At 60.9% G+C, this 25,966-nt stretch overlaps 4 protein-coding genes across 12 annotated transcripts in view; 1 reads left to right on the top strand and 3 right to left on the bottom strand.

The window, feature by feature from the left end:
* Positions 1 to 619: 619 nt before the first annotated feature.
* LOC126039790 (uncharacterized) lies at positions 620 to 5,754 on the top strand. 3 transcript variants are annotated; one of them, XM_049803427.1, is made up of 2 exons: positions 620 to 1,422; positions 3,852 to 5,754. In XM_049803427.1, exon 2 carries the CDS (start codon positions 3,876 to 3,878, stop codon positions 5,010 to 5,012), a length of 1,137 nt encoding a protein of 378 aa, XP_049659384.1. In that variant the 5' UTR covers positions 620 to 1,422; positions 3,852 to 3,875; the 3' UTR covers positions 5,013 to 5,754. The 3 variants fall into 3 exon arrangements, with proteins under 3 accessions (XP_049659384.1, XP_049659386.1, XP_049659385.1); XM_049803429.1 differs by lacking the exon at positions 620 to 1,422 and adding an exon at positions 1,455 to 1,577; XM_049803428.1 differs by lacking the exon at positions 620 to 1,422 and adding an exon at positions 2,151 to 2,198.
* A 198-nt stretch (positions 5,755 to 5,952) lies between these two features.
* On the bottom strand, positions 5,953 to 11,290 carry LOC126039761 (PHD finger protein 13-like). Of its 3 annotated transcripts, none has more exons than XM_049803364.1 (5): positions 11,086 to 11,290; positions 9,217 to 9,309; positions 8,415 to 9,030; positions 8,048 to 8,083; positions 5,953 to 7,937 (listed from the first exon to the last, which is right to left on the bottom strand). In XM_049803364.1, the coding sequence occupies exons 1-5, from the start codon at positions 11,215 to 11,217 to the stop codon at positions 7,711 to 7,713; spliced, it is 1,104 nt and encodes a 367-aa protein (XP_049659321.1). In that variant the 5' UTR covers positions 11,218 to 11,290; the 3' UTR covers positions 5,953 to 7,710. The 3 variants fall into 3 exon arrangements, with proteins under 3 accessions (XP_049659321.1, XP_049659322.1, XP_049659320.1); XM_049803363.1 differs by having other exon boundaries at positions 5,954 to 7,937; positions 8,048 to 8,086; XM_049803365.1 differs by lacking the exon at positions 8,048 to 8,083.
* Positions 11,291 to 11,926: 636 nt separating this feature from the next.
* On the bottom strand, positions 11,927 to 23,936 carry ABCF3 (ATP binding cassette subfamily F member 3). Of its 4 annotated transcripts, none has more exons than XM_049803059.1 (21): positions 23,771 to 23,936; positions 23,426 to 23,573; positions 23,200 to 23,279; positions 22,753 to 22,808; positions 20,854 to 20,951; positions 20,615 to 20,737; positions 20,065 to 20,331; positions 19,775 to 19,855; positions 19,173 to 19,232; positions 18,770 to 18,826; positions 18,539 to 18,561; positions 17,833 to 17,888; positions 17,485 to 17,685; positions 16,642 to 16,718; positions 16,353 to 16,397; positions 15,878 to 16,010; positions 15,159 to 15,247; positions 14,864 to 14,955; positions 14,124 to 14,256; positions 13,662 to 13,749; positions 11,927 to 12,893 (listed from the first exon to the last, which is right to left on the bottom strand). In XM_049803059.1, the coding sequence occupies exons 1-21, from the start codon at positions 23,841 to 23,843 to the stop codon at positions 12,735 to 12,737; spliced, it is 2,139 nt and encodes a 712-aa protein (XP_049659016.1). In that variant the 5' UTR covers positions 23,844 to 23,936; the 3' UTR covers positions 11,927 to 12,734. The 4 variants fall into 4 exon arrangements, with proteins under 4 accessions (XP_049659016.1, XP_049659018.1, XP_049659019.1 ...); XM_049803061.1 differs by having other exon boundaries at positions 22,753 to 22,805; XM_049803062.1 differs by lacking the exon at positions 19,173 to 19,232.
* Positions 23,937 to 24,834: 898 nt separating this feature from the next.
* AP2M1 (adaptor related protein complex 2 subunit mu 1) overlaps positions 24,835 to 25,966 on the bottom strand; it is a 30,475-nt gene continuing 29,343 nt past the window's right edge. For both annotated transcript variants that reach the window (XM_049802359.1, XM_049802358.1), the window contains exon 11: positions 24,835 to 25,958. In XM_049802359.1, the coding sequence (XP_049658316.1) occupies positions 25,824 to 25,958 (135 nt within the window). In that variant the 3' untranslated portion in view covers positions 24,835 to 25,823. The remainder of the gene's footprint in view (positions 25,959 to 25,966) is intronic.

Genomic DNA, 25,966 nt, shown 5'->3' with positions numbered 1-25,966 from the left:
TAGCCTCAGAAAAAAAAAACCAGCAAGCTTTGATTTTTCTCTGAGATATTGTTTCTAGGCCAAGCTGAGGCGAAGAAAAGCATCCAAATGCGAGTGCTGGGTCGGTGCCACCAGCCAGGGTGACAGAGCTGGGCCAGCCCACAGCGTCGGGGAGATGTAGATGGGCTCCATCCCACTCCGTACAGCGCTCACACCAGCGTCAGACGACAGGCGTGCGTGTCCCCGCTCTGCGCCGTCACAGCTTCCTTACAGCAGCTCGTCGCAGCCACAAACAGACCCCCAGAGAGGTCGGCATCGCTTTTCAGCAGAGCACCGAGCTAAGGCATGTGCCAAACCCTGCAAATGCAGGCCCAGCTCAGCCCAACAGCTCCATTCAGCACCTTAGCAATCCCACGCAGCCCTCAGCAGCAGCTGCTATACTACCCAAAAGACGGGTCATGATCTGGGTGTTTATCCCCAAATCACCTGTACCTTGTCCTGGGTTTATTGAGCTGAACTACCACCCAGAGACAGGGCTGGCTGGAGGGAGCATGGACCACAAAGCTCTTACAGATGCTCTCAGATCCCAAGTCACTGATAAGCCCTGCGAATTTAGTGCTACAGGAGGAAACAGCCCAAAGCCTGAGGAGATACCAGGTGGTGTCAGGCTGGGAGTGACCGCGCTCCTCACAGCTGCGGCTCCTCAGACCCAGCTGAGGGCTGCACAGGCAGAGGCTCTGCCTGCAGGGAGAGGGGCAGGGGTCTCCTGTTCAGCTGCCTGCTGCACGTTAATCAGCACGAATTAAACGAGATCCCGAGGAGGGGTAGCGGAGCGTCGGTGGTGTTTCTGGTCAAAATCAGCCGCGCCTTGGGTTTAACCTGCGCAATATTGGCCTGCCCAGCTTGCAGAGTTACAGAGGGGCTGGAGGGAGAAAGCAGCAGGAAATGAAACAGCAGCAGAGATAGAGATGGCTCCTGGAGACATCAGGGACCCCTGGGGAGAGCAGCTGGGAAAGCTGCCAGCGCTCGTCCTGCCCAGACTTAACCAAAACCCTCCCAAAGATGCCGGCGCAGGCAGATGGGGCTGGAAGCGTGGCTCTGCCACAGACCCAGGACGTGAGCTGGCGGCCGCCGGGCCTCCTTTTCCCAGCTGAAAATAGCGGGGGGCTTGCAGCCGTGGGGCGGACAAGGGGATCTCGCAGCAGCCACCCCACCGGGGCCGCTGGGCTTTCCCCGCGGCCGGCTCACCCCAGCCCTCGCCGAGGCGGCAGGCCAGGCCGGCTGCTGGAAATGAAACTCCGTGGGTTTGGGAAATCCGAAACGGGCCGTGCCGCTGACGCCTGCTTCCCTGCTTCCTGTACGACGGCCAAACCCTTTGCCGGGGCCGCGAGGTGGGGAGAACCTCCTCACACACCTCCTCGCACGGTAGCGGCGTGCCCGACGGTGTGTATGATCGCTCCGGCTTCTTGCTGCTGTCCCGCTTCCGAGGGGCTGCTAGTGGTGGTGGTGGTGGTGGACCGTGGCGGTTCGGGTCAGCTTGGGCCAGCACCGGTGCCAGCAGCAGCCGGGGCTCAGCAGCACGGCGGGAGGCCCGTCAGGTCAGCCCGACCCTCCTCATGGGAACCCGAGGGCGAAGCTGGGGTGCTGGGTGCCGGGCAGGGCCGTGCTGGCCCCCTTCCCTGCCAGGCTCGCAGGCAGGGATGGGGTCCGCGGGGCTGGGCCCCCCTCTCAGAACTGGCGGCTGAGGAGTCAGGCTGGAGAGATGGGGACGGGAGAAGGGAGAGGGACCGGGAGAAGAGAACCTGGAAGGGAAACCGTCCCGAAAGGCCGCCGGGGGGGGGGGTGGGTGTGTGATGGGGAGGGGGGGTGGGAAGGTCGCGGAGGGAGCTGCAGGGGCTTGTCCCCGGCCCAGAGCAAAATGTTGTTCGCGGGGCTGGGGGGGGGGGGGGGGCAGGAGTGATGTGGGAAGGAAGCAGAGAAGAGGGGAGGCGAGGGGGTGGCGGGAGGGGGACCGGGCAGATCCCCCGCGGGAGGGGGATGGCCGAGCGGCTGCTTCCCTCTAGCGGGCAGCGGCGGGCAGGGCGGCGGAGGGGTGTGGGGGGCTCGGCCGGGCCGGCTGCACCCAGCCCCGCACCCCGTTCCCGGCCCCCCGCGTTCCCGGGCCGCCGCCGCGGGCACGTGGTGCGGGCGGGGCGCGCTTCCGGAGCGGCGGCGGAGCGGTGAGAGCGGGCGGCACCGGGGAAGCGGCCGCTGGGGGCCGGGGGGAGCCGCGGACCCCGCGGCCCGGCCCCGCAGCACGCGTGGGGTCCCCCGGGCGCGGTGCCGGGCCGGCCTCCCCACGCGTGTGCGGCCCCCACGCGGTGTCCCCGGCTGGCCGGGTGATGGGCCCTCGGGGAGCCCGCCTGGGCCCGCTGCGGCCCGGCACCCACGGGCGACCGCTCCTTCCTCCCGGCGGAGGCGGCCCCCGCTGTGTCCCTCCCCACCGCCCTGGCCTCTGGGCTAGCTGGGCCACCGCGGGGCAGGAGCACAGGCCGCCGCGGGCCGACCAGGCCCCCGGCAGGGCAGAGTTTGGGAAGGGGGGGGGGGGGGGGGGGTGGGGGGGGGGTGTGCACAAGCGCATACCACCGTGGTGTGTCACCCGAGGGAAGGCGTGGGGACAGGGCCGCGGGGACAGGGCCGCAGCGGCAGCCTGCAGGGGCAGGGGACGCCAGCACCCTGGGGCAGTGCGGTGGGTTGACCCTGGGTGGGCACCATCAGTGCCCCTCCTCGGGTGGACAGGGGAGAGGAACAGAAGGAAAGGCTGGCGGGTCGAGGTCAGGACGGGGAGAGCACTTGGCAATGACCGTCACGGGCAAAACAGACTCGACTTGGGGAAATTAGCTTAATTCATTACCAGTCAAATCAGAGTAGGATAATGAGCAATAAACCCAAATGTTAAACACACCTTCCCCTCACCCCTCCCTTCTTCCCAGGCTCAACTTCACTCCCGATTTTCTCTACCTCCTCCCCCGCAGCAGCACACAGGGACAGGGAATGGGGGCTGCGGCCAGTTCATCACATGTTGTTTGTGCCGCTCCTTCCTCCTCAGAGGGAGGACTCCTCGCTCTTCCCCTGCTCCCGCATGGGGGCCCTCCCATGGGAGACCGTCCTTCACAAACTTCTCCAACGTGAGTCCTTCCCACGGGCTGCAGTTCTTCACGAACTGCTCTAGCATGGGTCCCCCATGGGGTCACAAGTCCTGCCAGCAAACCTGCTCCAGCATGAGCTCCTCTCTCCACGGGTCCACAGGTCCTGTCAGGAGCCTGCTCCAGGACAGGCTTCCCACGGGGTCACAGCCTCCTTCAGGCATCCCCCTGCTCCGGCGTGGGGTCCTCCACAGGCTGCAAGTGGATATCTGCTCCACCCTGGGCCCCCATGGGCTGCTGGAGGACAGCCTGCCTCACCATGGTCTTCCCCATGGGCTGCAGGGGAATCTCTGCTCCGGTGCCTGGAGCACCTCCTCCCCCTCCTTCTTCACTGACCTTGGTGTCTGCAGGGTTGTTTCTCTTACATGTTCTCACTCCTCTCTCACAGCTGCGGTTTTCTGTTGTGCAGTTTTTCCCCCCTTCTTAAATCTGTTATCACAGAGGCACTGCCGCCGTCGCTGATGGGCTCGGCCTTGGCTGGCGGTGGATCCATCTTGGAGCCGGCTGGCATTGGCTTTATCAGACATGGGGGAAGCTTCTAGCAGCTTCTGACAGAAGCCATCCCTCTAGCCCCTCTGCTACCAAAACCTTGCCATGAAAATCCAATACAGGCAGGCACAGGGAGGACCAAAGAAAGGGAAATTTATGTTTTGGGGACATGCATTCAACTTTCTTCCATACCTACAGCACAAGACCCTCTGACATATAGCAATGGGGAGACCCAGGAAGGACACCACCGGCACGTCATCCCCTCGGCCAGCCACAGCTGCCTCCAAAACTGCCCCCGCTGCGCCGCCGCCGCCTTCCACCTCGGCCACCCGGGCCAAGGCTGTCGCTGCGGGCAGTCGATCCAAGAGTGCTCCGGCTGCCAGGGCTGCCAGCCCCAGCCAGAGGCAGGGGGCAAAGCCAGAGTCCTCTCAGCAGAGACCCACAGCATCCTGTGGAGCCCGGGGAGATGCTGGGGACCAGCACAGAGCATCCACCAGGAGTTGCTCTGCAACCCAGAAGAAGCTGCCTGATGCCAAAGGAGCCACCGGTCCAGCCAGATCTGACTCACGACCACAGAAGCAGCAGCCTGGGGCTCAGCCGAGAAGGGCCTGGGGCCAGTTCCTGCTCCCCTTGGAGAGCCAGGACATCCCGCAGGTGGAGAAGGAGACCCGGGGCCAGCGGAGCAACCCCAAGTGGTACGAGTGGCGGGAGAACCGCATCACCGCCTCCGTGGCCCCCAGGATCGCCAACAGCAAGTTCGCCAATGGCAAGACGGATGAGGTGCCCCAGTCCTACCTGAAAGCAGTGGTGAGCTCCAGCCCCGGGGTGCAGACGCCGGCCATGTCCTGGGGGCTCCGCAACGAGAAAGCAGCCGTGCGGGCCTACGAGCAGCTCAAGTCGCAGGCGGTGGGCAGGCCGGTGCGGGTGGATGACTGTGGCCTCTTCATTCATCAGGAGAAGAATTGGATTGCCGCCAGCCCGGACGGCATCATCAAGGAGGCGGCCACAGGGAAGGCCCTGGGGCTGCTGGAGGTGAAGTGTCCCTACAAGCACAGGAACAGGACGGTGCGCGAGGCCTGCAAGGACAAGGACTTCTGCCTGGAGGTGGACGGGGACTCCTACGCCCTGAAGAAGGATCATGCCTACTTCACCCAAGTCCAGTGCCAGCTGGCAGCTGCCGGCTTCCAGCAGGCTGACTTTGTGGTGCACACCACCAAGGAGACGGCCGTGGTTCCTGTGGAGTTCGATGCCAAGTTCTGGGGGCAGACGGTGCCCAAGCTGGAGAAGTTTTACACCGAGGCGGTGATTCCCCACCTGGAGGAGAAGGCAGGTGGCTCTGTCTGGGCCAAGGAGGAGTAGCCCTCCCCCCCCATTGCCCCACCTGCCTGGATGCTTGCTTGGCCGCACAAACCCAGCTTTGGGCCCTAGCATAGAAATTACGCCCAGTTTTGCTGCTGTTCTTGGACCGTTCCCTGCCTCTGCCCCAACGCAACTGCCTCAGGACTGAAACGTTGTACCAGCAGGACCCTGCTTTGGTAAGGGTCCCCACAATCAGCGACTACTTCCTGCCCCAGCCAGGCCAGTGCTTGGCTCCCAGTGCCGCCTTCTGCCCTGTCCCCTTCACTGCATCCCCCATTTCACCCAACAGCACTGCCTGATGGAAGCTGGCACCCCTCTGGATCTGCAGAGGAAGCCAGTGATACCTCTGTGCTGGGATAACAGACTTTGTGGAGAAAACTGGATCCTTTGGCACCTCGACTGCTGTCTAGACTAAATCGTAACTCCACTCTGGAGCAGAGACAGAGCCAGGGAAGGCTTGTCAGAGCTCAAGAGCAAAACACAGCTTTTGAGCTAAACAGTGACGTACCTACCTTAAGAGTCACAGCAAGGGCACAGGCCACCCTTCCTCCCCAAGCCATCGGACCTGCTGCTTCCGTGGAGTTAACCCGTAATGCTCACAATGAGTTGGCTGCAGCCTCAGGAAGACGGTGCCCATCAAAGAGGTTGTCCCCCAGCCCATGCATCTCCAGAGGACCTTCCTGTGGAGCATCCCCATGCACCACAGCAGGGTGGGGGACGGTCATTGCTCTATTAAACACAAGATGCACTACCCCACTTGTTCCTTGTTGTTTGTGCAGCTCGGTGTTTACCTGGGAGGGGTAGCAGGGCTGAGTGGGACCCCCACGCCAGGTCCCCTCCCAGCCACAGCAGAAGGGGAGCAGGGAGCACTCAGGTCCCAGAGGGACATGAGACCCAAGGCCACTGAACTATGCCAAAGCCACCACCGTTATGGCAAAAGTACTTTATTATATACATAAGACTCCAGCCACACTCCACAGGGCAAGGACCAGAATTCGCTATTTTACATATCAATACAAAGTAACTATAAAAACATAAAGCACTTTTGGGGCCCAGGCTTTCCACAGGAGGAGAGAGGCACAGGGACTAGCCTGGGGGCTGCTGAGTGACAGGGGGCTGCCCCACACCCTCCCCCAGCTGTGGTCCCACAGTAACCAGATGTGCAAGTAGGAAAGAACCCAGTTAGAAATATAGTGATGGGGACTGGCAAGTGGGGGCTGTCCCACTCCCCACTGCAGGCAGCGGCACACCGGGGGCCGAGCCGAGTGTCACCAGGACAGGAGCGGGGTCTACATCCCCCAGGGAAAGTGCAGAAGGCACATGGGCCAGGCTCTTTGGAGGGTCTGTGAGAAGGTGGGATCCAACAGTTAGTGCACGTGGGGCCCCAGGAGATCACACACACACACACACTGCACGCAGGGGACACGGAGGGGGAAAAGCCTTCCACTGCCAAACTTAACTAGGGGCCTGGAGAGGGCACATCCCGTGTCTCTGGAGCAGCAGTTGCATAGCAGAAGGGGCTTAGGGCCCACTCTTGACAAGTCATTAGATTTCACTCTACATGTCCAGGAAAAAAACCCACAACTTCTGTGATGGAGGGAGTGCTGGGAAGCAAGGTCCTCCCAGCTCCTGGCTCCATCCGTGCTCAGGTCTCAACATCCAGCTGCTGGTGTTGAAGCAGATGCCCCACCAGACAGCCCTGCAGCAGGCAGGAGATGGCCACAGGGTACAAGCTTCAGTTGTTTTAAACTGGAAGTGGAAAACATGAAAAGCTAACCAGAGCATGCTCCTGCTCCCCTTCCGAAGGGCTCTGAGCCCTGCCACAGCCAGCTCTGAGGATAACTTCAGTCTCCTACCAGGAATCCCATGCCCCTTCACACAGGAGACCTCAGTGCAACTGGAGAACGTGAATCAAGGAGGGCTGCTCAGCAAGAACAGCCTTTGTAATCATCTACTAGAGGATGCCTTTGCTGCTCCTGACCCAACAGGACTATCCTGGGGCCAAGGGCACAGCAAACAAAACCAGGAGCACCATGGGCCAGGGGAAGGACCTCCCCTGTGCAGCCTACAAGGCTGATGAGCCAGAGATGGATGGCTCCACTAGTACCCCCAAGACGCAGAGCCCCAGTCTGCTTCAGGCATGAGCAGGACCGATGTCCCTTCCCCTCTCGCCCTGGAGGGCGGCACACTACGTGGAGGGAGCTCAGCTGGGCTGCACCTACTTGCTGCAGGAGGACTTGGCTCACTGGGGCTTTGCCATCACAGCCCAGCTGAAGGTCTGAGGCAAGGAAAGGAAAACGGTGAGGAAAAAGGAGGAAGGGGAGTCACATCTTGGGATAAGTGTAAGCTTCCACCACACCACAGAAAAACTACTTGGACTAGGTTCTCCTCGGCTGCCCTAGGGGAAAGGCACTGAGCCAGCTTCGTGCGAGGACAGAGATGTTTCCGAGTGACCCAGTGTGAGGCTGGACCACCCTCCTCTCCCCCCTCACCTCTGGGGTAACCGAGCTCCATGACCAACGCGATACCCAGGGAGGACACGCGTGGCAGCTTCCAGAGTCAGAAGTGCAAGGGGGACAGTCCAGCCCTGCAGCCCAGCCCCTCCCCTGCCATTACTGTGCATTGATTGTCTAGCCAAACCGGGCTACAGTCTTCGGTTTAAAAAGGGGACCCCCGGCCTCCCTACTCTGGAGGAGCTTCAGTCACAGAAGCGCTTGCGGGGCACCGTCCGAGCTCGGTTCGAGCGGCGAATCTCCTGCTTGGCATCACGGCATCGCTGGCAGATGAAAACCTCAGGCACGTTGGATTTGCGGATCTTGGCACAGGAGAGGTGGATCCAGGTAGCGCATTCGTTACATTCAATCATGGGCCTCCCTGCGAAGGGCTTCAGGCAGAAGCAGGTGATCAGATCCCAGGCGTCATCGTCTGATCAGGGAGAGAGACACCGGTCAGAAACCACCTTACCAGCTGCAGGTCCAGCTGTCACCGGACTAGCCAGTTCCACTAGTGTTAAATGGGACAGCCCCCCCACTCACCTTCTGCTTTGGTGTTGGGCGCTGCCGCGAACTCAACTGCTAAAGTTACAAAAGGGGGGGGGGGGCGGAGAGAGAAAAAAATAAAGACCAGATGAGCAAGGCGGCCCTACACCTCACTTCAGACACATTTCAGGTCTGTACTGCTCACTCTGCAGAACAGAGCTGCCAAAAGGCAGGCCAGGTCCCTGCCCTCTGCTCTTCAGTCCCCCAGGTCCCGAAGGTACTACTCCCCTTTGCTGGGAGAGGCTTGGGCCATCGACAAGCCCTCCCTCCTGCAGCCAGCATGGGTGGCTCCAGCTGAGGGAGGGACAATATTTGGCACCGGCTGCAGCACAACAGGGCCCTCTGCGCTCCCTTGGGCACTCACCGCTAAGCTGGGAGCTCCCTCTGCTCACATCTTCCCCTTCACTTTGGTCCAAGGTACTGCAAGAACTGGGGCTTTTCCTCCCTCCAGAGCAGGGGTCGTGCTCCTTTAGCTGAGGATCATCTCCTGCTGGCTTCTCGGTCCCCTGCGCTCCATGCATCCAGTCCTTCTCCTCCTTCATCAGCTCCTCCAGGAGGGAGTTGGGCTGAGGGTCCCCAGCCGAGTTGAGGGAAGGCTCCAAGAGTTGCTCTTTCACGGGAGGCAGCTGTCCCTCCAGCGCAGCCAGCTCCTTCACCCTGTCCTGCTCTGCCCCAAAGCCCTTCCCAGCGCTCAGCGGCACCCTCTTCTCCACCTCCTGCTCCAAAATGAGTTTCTTTGCCGGTGGTTTCTTCCGTTTGGTTTGCTGGGGCCGGACATCGTAGAAGCCGGTGGGGAAGGCAGGGCAGCTCATGAGCAGGCTGTTGTCCACAGCCCCCCTGGCCACGGCATTCCTGCTCCTCCCGTCATCCGTCAGGACATGGCAGTCGGAGGAGTGGGATGAGGCCCAGCTATCGCTGTCCTGAGTGCTCCCCGTGCTGTTCTGGGGACTCATGCTGCCTCCATGAGTCCAGGGCTCATTCTGCAAGAGAGGGAGACGCAGGACTAGCACGGGAGACCACAGCGCAGACATTCAGGGTAAGGAGGAAGGGGCTGGGGACAGAGAACGACTCTCCAGGAGAAGAATTAGGAGCTGAGACTCTGCACACAGCAGGGAGCCCAGAAGAAGCAGTCTTTTTGTAGAGGAACACCCCGCAAGCCCACTTACCTCTTCAGGGTAGGGGATGTAGCCTGCGTAGGCCAAAACGAAGGTGCAGAACTGGTTGAAATCCTCCACAGTCCTCTGTCGTTTCTGCAACGGCTGCAACAAACGCCACGTGTCCATTAAACTCCCCGGATACCCCTACCTGAGCCGAATACCACAGCCGACCCCGGCAGGCAGCCCCGGACTGCCAGGCAATTATACAAGCACATAATATTTAGGTCACCCGAAAACCCATCCTTCCCGTAACCCATCTGCATCATCTGGCTTGACAGATGCAGCCCTTCCCTTTAAAATCCAGATCGCTGCACGGGGGGGGGGGGGGGGATGACACACAGACAGACGGGGGACACCGGGGACAGGGACGAGACACACACTGTGACGACACGACGGGACACCCAGAAAGCACAGCAGCCGCCCGGCAGAGTGTGAGTCAGAGGCTCGGGAGCCCCGGTGCCGGGGATGTCCGCCCGCAGCCGGCTGACTCAAGGCCAGAGGGAGAAGGCGCCGGGGCTGGGAGGGCGCCCGGTGATTTGGGCTTCCCCGGTTGCTCCCCCGGTCAGCCAGAAGACCCCGGCGCCGCTCGGGACAAGGTCCCGCCGACGGAACGCCGGGAACCCACGGCCCTGGTTGCGGGACCGCCGGGAAGGGCCGGGAGCCCGCGGCAGAGCCAGCCCCGCGCCCCCCGCCCCCCCCCAAGCCCGGGGCAGAGCAGCAGACTCCCCCCCCCCCCCCCCCCCCGACTCCGAAGACCGAGGGGAGACCCCAGGGCCGGGCTGCACAGCTCCCTCCGCGGGAAGGCGGCCGCGGCCGGGCCCCGCCGGGCAGGGGAGGGGACGGCCCCCCCGGACCTCCCCCGCCGCCGCCCGTCCCCGCGCCGGGCACCTGATGGCTCCCAAGATGGCGCCGCGCTCCCGGTCCTGCCCCGACCGGCCGCCGGGGGGGGGGGGGGGGTGCGGGGGGGGGTGTGGGCGACCCCACCCCCGCACACAGACACCCCCCCCCCCCCCCCCGCCCGAACGACACCCCTACACGCACCGCCGCGGGACACCCCACCCCCGGAACCGGCACACAACAGCCCCCCCTCCCCTCCCCCGTTCACCCACACCCCAGCACCCCCGCAAGCCCCCAGCCCCGGGCCCGCCCCGGCACGCACACGCCGCGGCACAACCCGGCCACGCAGGTCCCCGGCCGCGCCGCCGCACCCCCACGGACCCCGCGTGTGCCGCGGCCGCACCCCCCCCCCCCCCCCTTCCCTCCACGCCCCGGGCACCATCCCCCGCACGCACCCACAGGCGTCCCCGAGAGCTCCTCGCACACATAGACCCCCCCCCCGTACATAGACACACACAGACACCCCCCCCCCCGTACACACAGACACACACAGAGTCGTCGTCCCCCAGACACACAGAACCCCCCCCGTACACACAGACACACACACAGAGCCCCCCCCCCCCCCCCCCGTACACACACGCACACACAGAGCCCCCCCACCCCCGTGCACACACACGCACAACACACAGCGCCCCCCCAACCCTCCCAAGCCTCCCTCAGGCACAACACCCCCCCCCCCCCCGGCACAGAGCGCTCTCCCGCAGAGCCCTCCTCGACACACGACCCCCCCCCAGCGCACACACACACACACGACCCCCCCCCCCCCCCAGCGCGCACACATACACACGCGACCCCCCCGCCGCGTGCACACAGAGGAGCCCCCCCCCCCTCCCCTCCGCTCACACACAGACACACGAGCCCGCCCACCCCCCCCCCTCCCCCGCGGGCACCCCCGCATCCCGTGGCAGCCCCGCACCCCCAGGCACCCGCAAACAGCCCCGTCCCGTCTCCCCCCACCCCCGTCCCCGCCGTCCCGCTCACCTCCTCCGGCACAGGGGATCCGGGGCTGGGCACGGGGCTGCTCCCCGCCGATCGCGGCCCGCCACGGGGGAACGGTCCTCCGGGGGCGGCGACCCCGCGCCCCTCACCTGCCGCCTCCCCACCGGCGCTCATGCCGCCCGCCGGGCCCGCCCTGCCCTGCCCTGCCCTGCCCTGCCCGGTGCGGTGGGTGCCCGCCGCCGGTCCGAGCGAGGCTCGAGCGCCGCCCCGGCCGCAGGGGCGGGACCACCTGGTGGCGGGGAAGGCGGGGGCGGGGCCTCGCGCCGGCCGCCCCGGTGGGAGGGGTGCGCGGGGACAGCGCTGGGCGGGGGGGGCGGGGGGGGGGCGGTGTCCGCCTCTACCGGCGCCGGGCTGCTTCGCACGTCCTGCTTCGCGCACCCCCGGGACGCCGGGTCCCGCCGGCACCGGCACACCGCCGGGCACCCCCAGCCGCCGAGGCGCACCGGTGCCCCAGCACCGCCCCCCCCCCCCCCCCTTTTTCCCCGTGCTGCCAGGGGGCCCCCCAGCTCTGCCTCCTCCTGCCGCCCACCCCCAGCCCCGGTTTTCCGCAGCCCCCAAACCACAACCGGATCCAGCGCCCGCCAGAGCTGACACCCAACCCCGGCCTCGCCCCGGCTCCGTGCCCCCCCCCCCCAAGAGCCCACCCCCAGGCACCAGCCTCCCCCCCCACCCCTGAGGAGTCATTTAATTTGGGGAGACCCAACTAGAAACCATCTCCCCCCGAGCAGCCTTATGCCCAGACTCCAGAAGGACAACCTGCCTTCCCCCCCCCCCCCCCCCCCCAAAATTCAAGCCCCCCCCAAGGAAAGGAGAGCGCTGCACCCACTGCGTCCTGGGTTTATTTACACTGCAACCTCTGCGCAGGCGGGCAGGGAGGGGTGCCGGGCAGCCCACCCCCGGGCAGCCCACCCCAGGGCCGGTTTGAAAGGAAAGGCAGGCAGCGAGGTGAGGCAGCGGCGGCAGCAGCGTGGGGAAGGGAGCAGGGAGCTGGGCCCGGGCAGAGCCGGGCTCCGGCTCCCTCTGCACTAGGAATGCAAGCCCCTGGGCAGGACAGACCAAGCGAGCCCCAGTTTTCAGGGGCTGGGGGAAGAGGCAGGGGTTACTTTTAGCAGCAAAGGCCTCGTTTCCCTCCAGGGTGGCAGAGGGGATGGTGGCATGTGATGGAGCCCGACTAGTGTTCAGCCAGTTAAACAAAAAAAGAGAGAAAAAAAAAAAAGGCAGAGGGGGAAGCAAAGGAACATGGAGAACAGCTCCTCTCCTGCCCTCCAGAGCATGGAGTTAAACCCGGGCGGGGGGGGGTGTCGGGGCACAACACCCCCTTCCCTCCTCTCGGCAAAGCAGCAGCTCCAGGCACAGCCTTTTCAGGGGGCCCAGCGCCGGGCACAGCCTCGGCCAGCAGCAGAGCCCCCAGCGTGCCCCCCGGCCACAAGCAGCACCGGGCTCCTGCTCCCTCGCTGTCCTTCCGCCCGGCCCCGGGAGGGGAGAGCAGTTCAGGTGGCAGTTTGATGGCATGGCTGACGGTCCATGCGGGCAGCAGCCTCCTCAGCGCTCTGCCAGGCACAGTTGGGATGGATGCCGAGGCGGCCGAGCTTCAAGCTCCAGCCCCCGGCGCAGTCCGGCTCCCGCCTCCCTTATAGGAAACCCTCCTTCCGGAACTGCTCCTTCAGGATGTCTCTGTACTGGTCGAAGCCACCCTCGATGCGGGTCACGGTGGCGTTCTCGCACACCCACAGCTCCTGGCACACCAGGCGGATGAAGCGCTCGTCGTGGGACACCAGAATTACACCACCCTGCCAATGCACAAGGAAGGAAAAAAAAGGGAACTTAGTGGAGCACAACCTAGGGCCCAGCGCTGGTGACGTGGAGATCCTGCACCCCTGTCCAGCCTGTGCCCAGGACTTCAGGTTTCCATCCGCTCCAGGGAAAACTGAACAATATTCCGCTGGCAGGCACCTAATCCCAGCCTTTCCTTCCTTCAGGGGGACAGACAAGACCACGTACGGAGGAGGCATGTCCAGCAGTAAGGTATTTAGCCTCCCCTCCTGGAAGGCAAGTGCAGGGTTTGTTACTGCCTCTCCAGGTCTCTGACAACTTCAAGGATGGAGATTCCAGGCGGAGTCAATGACAGTCAAAAGGTGGCTGGGCAAGGCCCCGAGCAACCTCAGTTAAGCTTGTCTTTCACAGGAAAACTGCCCCAACCTGAGAAACTATAAACCAGTGAGAACCAGGCTGATCGCAGCAGCCCAAGGCAGGGCCGAGTGCCACATGCAGCACGCGAGAAGCCACAGGGTGTAGACCACTGGTCAAGATGGGGGACAAGGTGCTCTCTGGTCTGCTGTTGCCTCTCTCAGCAACCCCTAGACAAAGCCAGCAAGTGAAAACAAACCACCAGGACAGACGGCTAAGGCAGAAATGTGACTGACTTCCCAAATTCTGTCCTGGACTTGAAGCCACTACTGGTATTTGACCACCCACCTCTGGCAATGATACCAAGTAACTGGAGCTGGAGGCTGCAGGAAGCATTGGAAAAATGGGACATCTTGTTGAGGGAACCTTACCCGGAACTTATTCAGTGCCTTTGCCAGTGCCTCGATGGTCTCCATGTCCAGGTGATTTGTCGGTTCATCCAGGATATAGAAGTTTGGACTGGAAGAGATGACAGCTCTGAGCATGCACTGGAACGGGCCTGGGCTGGGTCCACACCCCATCCTACTGCAGCGACCTCCAACAGGCGGCTGCTTTAGCCACTTAGAGCCATAGTCGTCGGCATATGCCTGGCCCCAAGATCAGCATCACCCAGCTCCAGGGACACCTCTCATCCCAGTGAGCCCAAAGCAGTAGGAGAAAGCCACCCGCCTCCTTCCACACAGTCCCGCCCAGGATGACAACCTCCCTCCCCACTAAAGTCCCAAGGCTTCCGTGGGGCAGCACAAAGTCCCTGGGTGCCCACCTTCCTCCTGGTGAAGCAGGCTCCAGGGATGGAGCCATGCAAAAATTAACAGCATCTGGGAGAAAATTACCAGGACATAGTCATCTGGGCAAAGGCCACGCGACTCTTCTGACCTCCAGACAGGCTGGCCACGGGACGCACAGCCAGCTCTCCCGAGATGCCGTAGCTCCCCAGCTGATGCCGGTACTCCTCCTCCGTCTTCCCTGCAGGAGCGTGTCACAACACAGCTATGGCAGACCCAGCGTGACACAGGGCCCTCGGCACCATGAGTTCGGTGGGCGCTGTGACTGGGCAGCCTGTGCCAGACCAGCACGGTGTGGGAGGAATTCAGCAGCTGCTTCCAGGTAATTGCCTCCCAAGCAGGGGGTTTGCGGGGAAAATCTGACTGACGCAACCAGGACAGTGGCTGCAGGGCTGGTGACTGACTCCAGAAGTGACACTGCCCCCAATTCCCTGTCACCGCGTCACGTAATGTCAAGTGGTAGAGAAGGGAGCCAGAGGTTTTGGCAGCTGGGAAAGGGGGAGCCGGTGCTCGTTCTGTGCCCAGCAGGAAAGTGGGTCATCTGCCCCCAAAACCCGGCCACGGTGCAGCCGCAGCCTGAGGTCTGCAGCCTGCCAGCTACCCCTGCTTCTCATAGCTGGTGTCCTGAACTTGGATGGATGTGGGGAGTTAAACCAGAGCAGGCAGTGTCCCTTAAGCACTGACGTGACAGAGCCTTCTGCCCAGGGCCACGGAACAAATCAGTGGTGCTTTGTGCATGGCAAAGGACACCTCAATCGCCCTGATCTCCTGGGATCTTCAGAACTCACCTGGGAACTTTCTTGCCAGTAACTCTACAGCACTGATGTTCAAGTCCAGTTGATCCACGTGGTGCTGGCTGAAATAACCGATCTTGAGGTTTCTGCAGAACAAGAAGGAGGATCGGGAGCTGGTACCAGGCCCTGCAACCACGGTGCTTGCAGCTGCAGCTACAGGAAGGGGGGCATATGCGTGGGTGTGCAGGACCCATCCCCGTCACTTGGGCAGCCATCACTCCAAAGCACAGCCCAGAAGCCCTCCAGCTGCACCATTCCTCCCAGTCCCCCAGCCCTTCCTACCAGGTACCTGTGAGCATGTCTGATCCCTCTGACTGGTGCCAGCTCCCCCATTAAGATCTTTAGCATGGTCGACTTGCCAGCTCCGTTTTCCCCAACCTAGAGAAGCAGCAGCAGCATTGGAAAATGTAAAACCCATGAAGGTACATCGGGGGGGGGGGGCGGCGGGGGGGCAGTGATCAGGGAATTTCCACTCTCTTGGATGATCATGCAGCGGAGGGGGGCAGGTTGAGAGTCTTACCAGTGAGTACAGCTACCTGGAAGCTGCATTTCTATCACGGACAAGCAGCACAGGCAGAATGCGAGAAGATGTTCCCTCCCCAACCCCCAAGCCTAAGGACTACTGGGTCCCAGCCTCATTTGCGAGCATGTAAGAGTCTCTCTGCTGCCCCATTCAATGTAGCAGAAGCCCCCACTACACACTGCTGTTGTCAGCTAACAGGAAGTTACAGAGAAGACGGACCCAGTCTCTTAGAGGCGCTCTGGTGAAAGCGTGATGGACAACAGGCATAAGTCACAAATTCTAACTGGTATTAGGAAAAATGTTCTCATGTTCCTCAAAATGAGGATGATCAAATGCTGCAGTGGGACCCAGAGGAATGGGACAAATAGCCCTCTCTGGAGATATCCAGAATTCAACTTGACAAGGACCTGAGCAACCTGACCTAATATCAAAGCTGGCCCTCCCAAGGCCCCTCATAGCCACCGCTACTCTGCAATCCCACATACCACACAGATGCGGGACTCCAGGTCAGCAGAGACGGAGAGGGAACGAAAGATGTAGTGACTTGGGTCATAATAGAAGTCTACTTCGTCTAGCTGCAGAATTGGGGGGGAGAACTTCTCAAAGCCATCAGGGAACCTGGGAAGGCAGGAAGAGGTGAGAGATGCCCAGGAACTTCAAAGACCCTGCTCCCAGCCCACCCCGCCCGGGACAACCTCTGCAACCCCCAGGTGGCAAGGGGGGGCTCCCTACCATGCGGGGCCTCTGGGAAGGATGGTCACAAGAAGGGGACACTCATCTGCAGCCTTGTCCCCAGGAGGGAACCCAGCCTGAACACAGGGGCCTGTCTGGGCTCCCTGTCAGAGTAAGGCTGGCCCTCAGGAAGGGGTGGTTGTCCCACAGCTGGGACAGGACCCAGGAGGAGCTCACGTCAGAAATGGAGCCAGGTGCCCTCCAAGCAAGGGCTCAGGGAACACTTACTTCATGATCACCTCAGACTCCTTGTCCACAGGTTTCAGCTCTGGCCTGCAAGGAGAGGAGACACGTAACCAAGGTGCCTTGCACTGGGGGTCTGATCCCACACCAGAAGCCCAGAGAGAGTCTTCAGCTCTGTGACACCTCATCCTAGCCAAAGCCTCTGGACTAGAAAGAACAGAGCACCCAACGCCCAAAGCACCCCCCTATCTCCCAGGCACCCTGGGAACCTCTGTTTCTTGCCACGAGCGCTGCCCCTTCCCCACCTCCAGAGAGGAGCAGGACAGGCACTCACAGTTTCTCCAACAGCTTGAGCTTGCTCTGCACTTGGGACGCCCGGTTGGCGTTGTAGCGAAAGCGGTCGATGAAAACCTACAAGGGAGAAAAGCATCAGAGAGCCCTAGGTCCCCTTCAGTCCCAGCCACTCCACTCTGCTGCCAAACCTCCTGCAACAATACAGCCACATTGTCGTGGTTTAACCGCAGCCAGCAACTAAGCAACATGCAGCTGCTCACTCCCTTCCCGCCCGCCCCACCCAGTGGGATGGGGGAGAAAATCAGGAAAACAAGTAAAACTCGTGGGTTGAGATAAGAACGGTTTAATAGAGCAGAAAAGAAGAAACTAAAAATGATAACACTAATAAAATGACAACAGTAATAATAAAAGGATTGGAACGTACAAATGATGCACAGTGCAATTGATCACCATCCCCCGATCGATGGCCAGATAGACCCCAAGCGGCAATCCCCCCACCCCCCCAGTATATAAACGTCTAGTTTATATACTAGACGTGACTTCACATGGTATGGAATCCCCCTTTGGCCAGTTTGTGTCAGCTGCCCTGGCTGTGTCCCCTCCCAACTTCTTGTGCCCCTCCAGCCTTCTTGCTGGCTGGGCATCAGAAGCTGAAAAATCCTTGACTTTAGACTAAACACTATTAGCAACAACTGTAAACATCAGTGTGTTATCAACATTCTTGTCATACCTAACTCAAAAACATAGCACTGTACCAGCTACTAGGAAGACAATTAACTCTATCCCAGCTGAAACCAGGACACACATCCACAGGTCTAGAAACATGGAGAAAGGGACACGGCTGGGAGAAGAGTGCCCCAGCACTACTGGCTTCTCCCAGTACCTGGATGTGTTCACGGTACTGCTGCTGGGCTTCGTACTCTCGCTGCTGGTTCTTCAGCCGCTCCTCCTTGATCTTCATGAAGTTCTCAAAGTCCCCGCGGTACGTGTCCAGCCGCTGTGAGTGCAGGTGGATGATGTCCGTGGCCACCGCGTTCAGGAAATTCCTGTCATGGGACACCACGAGGATGGTCGACTGCCAGGTCTGGAGGAGACAGCGAGAGGGAGGCCTGAGCATCATCAAGCCAGAGCGCAGGGCTTAGCCCCACCACCCAGCGAGGTGAGACACCAGCCTGGAGGACATCTCCAACACTTGCCCTCACTCTGTCTTGGGCCTCCCGCCACCCCCTACCTGCAGGTAGGTCTCCAGCCACAAAATGGCCCTCACGTCCAGCATGTTCGTTGGCTCTGAGGGAAGGGAGAGAGGCACCGAGGTCAGGAGGGATGAGGATGGCTGGATTACGCTTTTTTACACAGGAAAGGCTAGCGATCAGTGTTGTGGAGGAAGAGACCCTGCGTGGGGGACCTTCCTCCCCCAGCTCAGGGGACTCACACATGTAGGGTGTGATGGGGTATGGGCACAGGGGTCCAAGGCTCAGCCAGGGACACTCCCCCCACTCCATACCAGTACCCAGACCCTGACGCCCAGCAGCAGCATCTCGTCCAGACCCTCCACCCAGGGTGGGCACCTCCTAGCCCCAGGATTACCCCCTGTGGTGAAGGGACTCCCCCCAGTGCAGGCTGGTAGCCAGGGTGCATCACAAGGACAGGCGAGGGAAAGGGACTGCTTGGGGCAGGATGACACGCAGACCACCCGGCTGGGGCACGGGGCAGAGCTCTGCTGAGCGCAGCAAAAGTGGCTGCCCAAGCAGACTTCCCCACATCACAGCCAGCACTGCCCACCGTGCCAGGGGAGCACCGACAGCCCCGCCACTCCAGCCCCGTCACACAGGGCTATTTTGAGCAGGCAGCTAAAGGCCACGGCACGTTCCCAAGCCCAGCAAGGGCACAGGCAGGCCCAGCAGTGGTGTCGAAGGGGACTCGCAGTATCAACTTACCATCCAGCAGAAGGAGATCTGGCCTAGGAAAAACAAGACATGAGTATCAAAAGCAAAAAGAGCACAGGGTCAGTGCAGAGCGCGTTTCATCACATGCACAGAGCTGTGATGCCTCCAACCCTTCCCAACCCCAGAAACTCCGTTGAAAGGACCCCTAGGCAGCACCCCTGCACCTCGCAGCACAGACGGCAAGGAGGGTTAACCCCATAGCATGAAGGTCTGGACACCAACCTGGCAAACAGGGCTCTGGCTAAGGCCAGTCTCATTCTCCAGCCTCCGGAAAACTCTCTGAGGAGAGAAGAGGTTGCAGTGAGGGTTTACTGTTTAACGCAGAGCAACTCTGTGTTTGCCTGCCTGCCAGGCTCCCCGCTCCCCTGTGGCCCTTTCGGCTCTGCTGTCACCCAGAGACAGCTTGTCCTTGCAGAGATCTTGGGCACAGCACAAGATCCGTGGTCCAGCAGGCAGGTGGCTTGGCACCCCCAGGGCAGGAGACCACATCAGCTGGGTAGGAATAGACATTTGCTCTCCCACAGTGCTTCCCGCCCTTACAGCCACAGCAGTGCCTGGGGGCTCGCTAGGAACAACACCTCCCGAGACCCATTTCTGTCTCGATGCCCAGGGCTTGGCAACTTACTTGGTTGTCTGTTGCTGCATCTTTGCATTAAAGCCCAGCCCAGCAAGAATGACGGATGCCCTGGGGAAAAGGGGAGAGAACTGGAATCCAGCTACAGCATCCAATGGCAGAGCGCAGTCTGAGGTGTCGGACCCATGGCCATCAAGGGGACTCTGCTGCACAGTTTAAAGCCATTCTGGCGCAGGAAAACTTCCTGCACACCTAAGAGCAGCACTTGGCTGGGAAATGCAGCCCAGCAAGGCAAAGCATCCACATGAACTCCCAGGAGATTTGCAAGAAGTTTTCAGCTCTTTAGACAGGAAGAGAGTCACTACCACCAACATCCCAGAAATGTTCCCCAGACACCGGGAACCTAGGGAGGTCCGAGAAGTGCAGCAGCAACAATGCAAGCCATTTGGGGCAAAAAACAATCCCTCCAGCTTCGTGGGGAAGCTCGACTACTCCTAACCCGGCAGAGCTTGACAGAAGAGACAAGAAGAGCAGCAGAGGCCCCTGTCCCCACATGGTGGATCGCAGCACCACAGCATCACCCGTCCACGCCCCAAACCACTGCCCAGCTCTGGCCATGTCAACGGATAGTGGTGCCTACAGGGCTGTCTCACCTCGCTGGGGCCTTGTCTGCCTCAATCTCCTCCAGCTTTGCGTAGATCTCCGACAGCCTGGCACCTTCCGTCCCTTCTCCCCTGGGGCAGGACAAAGAGGAGTGTGTGGGACTGACCAGGGTGAGGGTTTGAGTGCTAGGGGAGGAGGCTGATCTCCCCAAGCAGGACTAAGGTGGGCAAGATGCAGCCCAGCCTTGCCGGAGCCCTTCATTTGAAAGGAGAGACCTCAGAACAAGACCTCGTGGTCAAGAGGCCATAGAAGGGCTGGAAACCCAGTAGCAACATCTTACCTGCCAGCATTAACCTTAGCCGTCAGATCCCTCTCCTCCCGCAGCAGGCTCTCACGAGTGGTGTCGCACTCCAGCACACTTTGCAGCGCCGGCGTCTCGTCCCCTGCCACCTCCTGCTCCACGTGGAGGATGCTGATGTGCGAGGGGATGCGCAGGCTCCGGCTGGCGATCATCTTCAGCAGCGTGGTCTTCCCCAGCCCGTTCCTGCCCACCAGTCCGTACCGCCGTCCAAACGCCAGGTTCAGGTCTGCTCCCGCCAGTAGGACACTAAAGCAAGAGACCAGACAGGCAGGCAGGTACCCAGTCAGACTGCCCCATGGAGAGGGAGAAAACCAGCAGCCACCTGCCCCCAGCGTACTTCAGGCTGTGCTGGAGCCAAGCAACCATCACAGACTTCTCCTGCCCAAAGCCAACAGGGTCAGGTGCCCACCTTGCTTTCTGATCTTTCCCATGCCCTCCGTAATTTCTCAACCACTCTCCAATCCAGTCTCAATCCCCCATGGTCCAAAACCTCCGCCAGAATCTGTCCCACCTCCCAACCTGCACTCACCGCTCACCGAAGGACACATCGAAGTTCTCGATGCGCACATCATATGACTTGTTCTTGCCTGATGACTCCATGCGAGTCTCCTTCTTGCTGGCAGCTTGGCTGGCAGATGCCTCCTCAAGAACCCTGCGGGCACGCAGAAGACAGAGAAGGGGGCTCAACAGGAAAGCTCCGGTACAGTCAGATCCCAGCCAAGCTCAGCAGAACAGGATGGGGATCTTCGAGGCACCCTCCATGCTCACAGAGGACCAGATGACTTCAGGGAATCCCGCTCCATTCTCTTGTCCTGCTTGGCTTTCAGCCTGGCTTCCGCCTTCTCCAGTTTCTTGGCATTCACCATCTGGGGCACGAAACAGAGAGTTTAAAGAAGAGAGAGCATCTTCAGCAAAAGCCCCAAAAGCCCAACACCAGGAGAAAAGAGCTCAATCAACCCCTCATGCCTGGAAGGAAGGGAGGGAGGGCAGGAGGGAGGTAGGACAGAAGAACTGGGACAGATTCAAGCACATTTTGAGGAAGCTAATCAGGCCAGGAAGTCACTTCAGGAATGAAGTCCTAAATCAACTGCTCATACACAACAGTTTGCCTTAGCAAGGCAAAGGGTTTGGCTGACCCTAATGCACAGCCAGTTTTTGTAGTTCCATGGACCGGGGTCAGCCAAGTCACTTCATCAGCAGCAACCAGCTATACCAGTGCCTCCGCTACACCCTGTGCCCACCCTCGCCCTGGACCATGAGGCGCTTCCCTTCCTGACACGTTAAACTTTAGCCAGTTTGGAACAAACTCAGCTTACACAGTGGATCAATCACAACAGAGACAAAAAGCATTTAATTAAACCTGAAGGCAAGAACGAGCCAAGCATTTTAACCTGGCCTCTGGTCTTGGCCAGGCTCTCAGCCCACTCCAGCTTATTCCTGCGTCAAGTCAAATATTTGTGGCTGACCAAGAACACTCCTAGATATTTCTAGGCAACTCTGCAGCCACCGAAGCATGTTACAGACCTGCATGTTAGACTGAAGAGTGTCTTGTTACTGGAGCTGTGACCCTGTACCTACAGACAGATTGAGTCACTCTGTAAACTATAACAAGCTCCCTGAATCTCCCAGTAAGACATGTCCTCCAAAACCTGAGAGGCCTCCCGAGGCCTTCTCTGAACCGTCTCCAATTTTTCTGAAGATCCTTTTTGAGTTGTGGACACGAGAGCCAGAGAGTGAACCCAGCAGCAACAACTCTGGTGCCAAAACCAGCAACAGCTGCCAGCTTTCACTTAAGACTCCCATTCAGACACGTGGGGATCACGTTAGGTCTCAGACTCTAAGTGAGGGGTTCTCGTCCTCAACATGTTACCCCACAAAAGGAGAGCTCTGTAAGAGACCAGCCTGATAGAGTGACTGCCCACCCTGTACAGCTACCGCCATCCTTGTTTTGCAGATGCACAACTGCACCTCACCCGTATTCAAACTCTGGCACATCCAACGCAGAGGGCAAGCCAGGTCGCTCCTGAGCAGCCACACATTTCATCGGTAAAGACGTTCCCATTTTCCTCAGGTCACGGAGAGTAACTGCCTCCCAACTTTCCTGCTCCTGCTCTTATCTCTCAAACCATGACAATCCACAGCCATTTCTAAAGCTGGGCTCACGACCTCCCCGCAGCAGCTTCCTGGAAAACAGCTGCTCCCTGCTAACTCCCCACCTGTAACATTCCAGCATCTAACCATTAGCCAGGATTTTCTCTTTCATTGAATATGGCGTGATGTCATCCCAGTACATCCTATTTTCTCAAAGGCCTTGCTGTAGAATCCAAAGGTCCTCGTGAAAGTCAGAGAAGCTGCACTCTGAGCACCACCACTGTGTCACCCACGCTTTGAAATTCATTGAGAAATGACAGGAAAATAGATCTTGTCAAATTAATAAGCCGTTAACTCCTGTTGAGCTTCTTTACCAAACCCAGGTCAAGAGTTTCCCAAATTACAGTGAACCTGACAAGGAGGAGCTTACTCTGTCCCTAACCAGGACGGCTGCCTGTCCCAGCTACTTTCCGAGGCCGAGATGACCGGAGCAGGGCAGGGCACCCGCAGCCCCACGTATCAGTTGCTCCCACCGGGTCTGCCGGCTTACGAACGAGCACACGGCCCCCCACTTACCGAGGTCTGGCCTCTCTTCAGCAACAGCCCCGGCAGCAGGTCCACGCTGGCATCTGCTGCAACGAGACGGTTGGGTCGGTGAGCAGGTGCTCCAGGGAGGGTCCACAAAGCACTGCCGTATGCCCATGACCAGGCTCGACCGTTCCCTCTCCCAGCAGGACGAGGGGACTGAAGGGTGGCTCTTCTCCCGCCACCCCAGCTTAGCCTGCAGGCAGCCAGGTGCTGCCGGCCCCGGCTCAGCAGCAGGAAGAGAAGCGTGTGTAGGGGTGCGTGTGTGTGTGTGGACCCGTGAGGGGGAGCCCGAGGCGCCCGCGGGCGGGGGGAACCGCTCCCCAAGGTCAGGCGCCCGCACGCTCAACGCCCCGAGCCCGTCCCCGCTGCCGGCACCTTGGTGAGAGAGGGCGGGAGCCGCGGGGGTGACACGCGTGGCTGGGGGTCCCCACTCACCGTATCCATCGGTGATCTGGGAGAGCTGGATGGGGGCGTCCAGCAGCACCTGGCTGCAGCGCTGGGCCCGGCCCTCGTCCCTGCGAGAGGAGGACGAGGAGGAGGGTGGTGAGGAGGAGGAGGACGAGGAGGAGGGTGGTGAGGAGGAGGGTGGTGAGGAGGAGGAGGACGAGGAGGAGGGTGGTGAGGAGGAGGGTGCGAGGGCGGGGGCCAGGGCGACCCTTACAGCTGCAGGGTGTTGAAGAGGCGCTGGCAGATCTCCCGGATGGCGCCGTCGTCCTTGGCGTCCCGCGACACCTCCCGCAGCAGCTCCCCCACCGCCTCCACCAGCTCGTCCACCGACTCGAAGTCCGCCCCGCTGCCGTGCAGGATCCCTGCGGGCACACGGCGACGGCGCTGTCGCGACGGGCGGCCGCGTGTCGCGCCGCGGCCGACAGGTGGCGGCAGCCGCCCGCTCGCCCTCCCCCACCCCTCCCCTCCCCTCCCCGGCCGGGCTGTCGCGACAGCGGGGCAGTGTCGCGACACGCGGCGGGGCGGGAGGCCGAGCCGCGGGGAGGCGGGCGCCGCTCACCCGTCACGTAAGCGAAGACCTCGCCGTCCAGGTCGGGGAACTCGCTGCGGAGGATGTCGGCGCAGGACGCCATGGCGGAGCCGGAGCCGGAGCCGGAGCGGGGCCCGGCCGCGGCGCGGCCCGGTGCCGCCGCACGGAGCCCGGCACCGCGGCAGAGGCGGAAGGGACGGCGCGCGCGCGGGGGCCGCCGGGAAGGAGGCGGGCGGCCGCCATGCGCGCGGGGGCCGTTGGGAAGTGGAGTCTGGGGCGGGGCGGGGCCAGCCCGCTGGCACGTGCGGCCGCCCGCTACCGGGGCCGGGGCCGGGGCCACGGCGGGCGGGGAGCGCAGCCCCTCGGCACCCAGCGGGCGGGCGAGGTGCCCCGGGGCCGGCCTTCCCCGCAGCGGAGGAGGACGGGTGAGGCGTTGGGGCTGGGTTTCCTCATCCCTCCTCTTAAAGCAGCAAAATAAGAGTTTGGGCTCTCCAACCACCGTCACCACACGGTGGCTGGGTGGTGGGTTTTTTCGGTTAAGGGACTCGGAATAAGCCAGCCGGGGCCGTGTACGGGCTCAGCACAGCCCTCGGCTCACGGAGCACGGGCAGCGGGCCTTGAGCCAAGGGACACTCGCAGCTGCTGCAGCAGTCGCTTGTGCCTTCAGGGACCAGGCCCAGCACCCGCTCCTTGCCCCCAGCCTCCAAAGGCCAAGCCAAAAGGGAAAAAAAAAAACCCTAATTTTTTTTTTTTTTCTTTTTCCATCAGCTGCTTCACAAGGAAAAGCCACCAAGGCTCACTTTAGAGGAGCCAGGCCTGCAGAAGGCTGGACAGGGTAGCCCAGCTGCAGGTTTTGGCGAGCCAGCCCCAGGGGGAATGCCCAGAGCACCCTCCTTTCCCCAGGGAGCTGCAGCAGCATCTGGAGTCCAGCAGTGGCGCTGCAGGAAACAAAAACATTGTCCTTTTTACCTACTAACACCCAGGCAGCCCAGGGCTGGGGAAGCAACAAAAGCAAGCCGAAGGCACGCTGGCACAGGCCCAGAGCATGGCCCAGGCTCTTGCACTGCAAGTCCCCAACAGCAGCACAGGTAGCCTTCTCCGTTCTACATACTTTATTAGATTCAGAGCTGGACAAATCACAAAGTGTACAAAATGGAGACCACACTACCAGAAGCAGGATTGTGGGTAGCAGCAGCATTCCTATGGCCCAGAAGCGTTTGGTAGAATTGTGGAGAGGGCAGGCTGGGGCAGGGGGCTTTTACCACCAGTTGCATTTTAGATTCCCCAAGGATAGACCCTGTTCACATCCTGACAGAGCTCAGCTGACCCCGCACTCCCTGGGACAGAGGGGCCACGTTTCCCATTTGTCCGGAAAGGACAGACTGGCTCGAGCCAGCAGTGGGTGGGGGTAAGTGCTCTAAGGACCTGAAATGCTGTGCCACCCACGTACACACCAGTAAGAGCCTAAACCCTCATCCTTTTTGGTCACAAACCTTCCCATGGCAGGACTCTATACTGACGACTTTGCAAGAAATATAAGCTGGTGGTGAGATCTGGCGAGCCCACCATCTCCTCTGGGGGAGGCCCGACAAACTCACCACCCCAGGCATCTCAGACTGGCCAGCAACATCTATCACAACAGCAATAGCTAGTACAGAAGCCAGGGTAACTTCAACTCAGATTTGTCCAGTCTATGTTTAGGTCTATTCTACGAGTACATATGCACAAGAACTTCAAAAATACTAGGATATGATGCAAGTAGTGAGACACCAACAGAAGAGGAGTTTAATGGTGGACGTTCCCTAGAAAGATCACGAGAGGATGGGAGTTAGACTAGCCCTTCCTCACCCTGGGACAGGGAGCAGGAGGCTGACTGCATCCCTGCGCACAACTGGGTTCTGAACTTCAGCTGCAGCATGGGTGGTAACTGAGAACGGGCAGGTGAGTTCACTCCCAAGGTGAGCCACAGGGTCTTTCAATCTGTGTAGAGGGGGCCAGGCAGATGTTTTCTCTGAATGTAGTTGAAGACTGAGGAGAGGCGGAGGATGGCTTGGAGAAGAGGGAGCCCGCCAGCCTGCTGGGGCTAGCATCTGGTCTCGTAGATCCCGCTCCTGCCGATGTACCTCACCCATTTTATCACATCATGGTCACTGTAGTTCAGCTTTGGCTCAAAGACTTTCAGGTAGCGCACCTTCAGCCCAGAGGGCGCAAACGGGACCTATTGAG

This window comes from Accipiter gentilis, chromosome 6 (assembly GCF_929443795.1).
Source record: "Accipiter gentilis chromosome 6, bAccGen1.1, whole genome shotgun sequence".
In the NCBI taxonomy this organism is placed as follows: Eukaryota; Metazoa; Chordata; class Aves; order Accipitriformes; family Accipitridae; genus Astur; species Astur gentilis.
The sequence above is the reverse complement of the archived record's forward strand: the minus strand, read 5'-3'. Positions and strand labels throughout refer to the sequence as shown.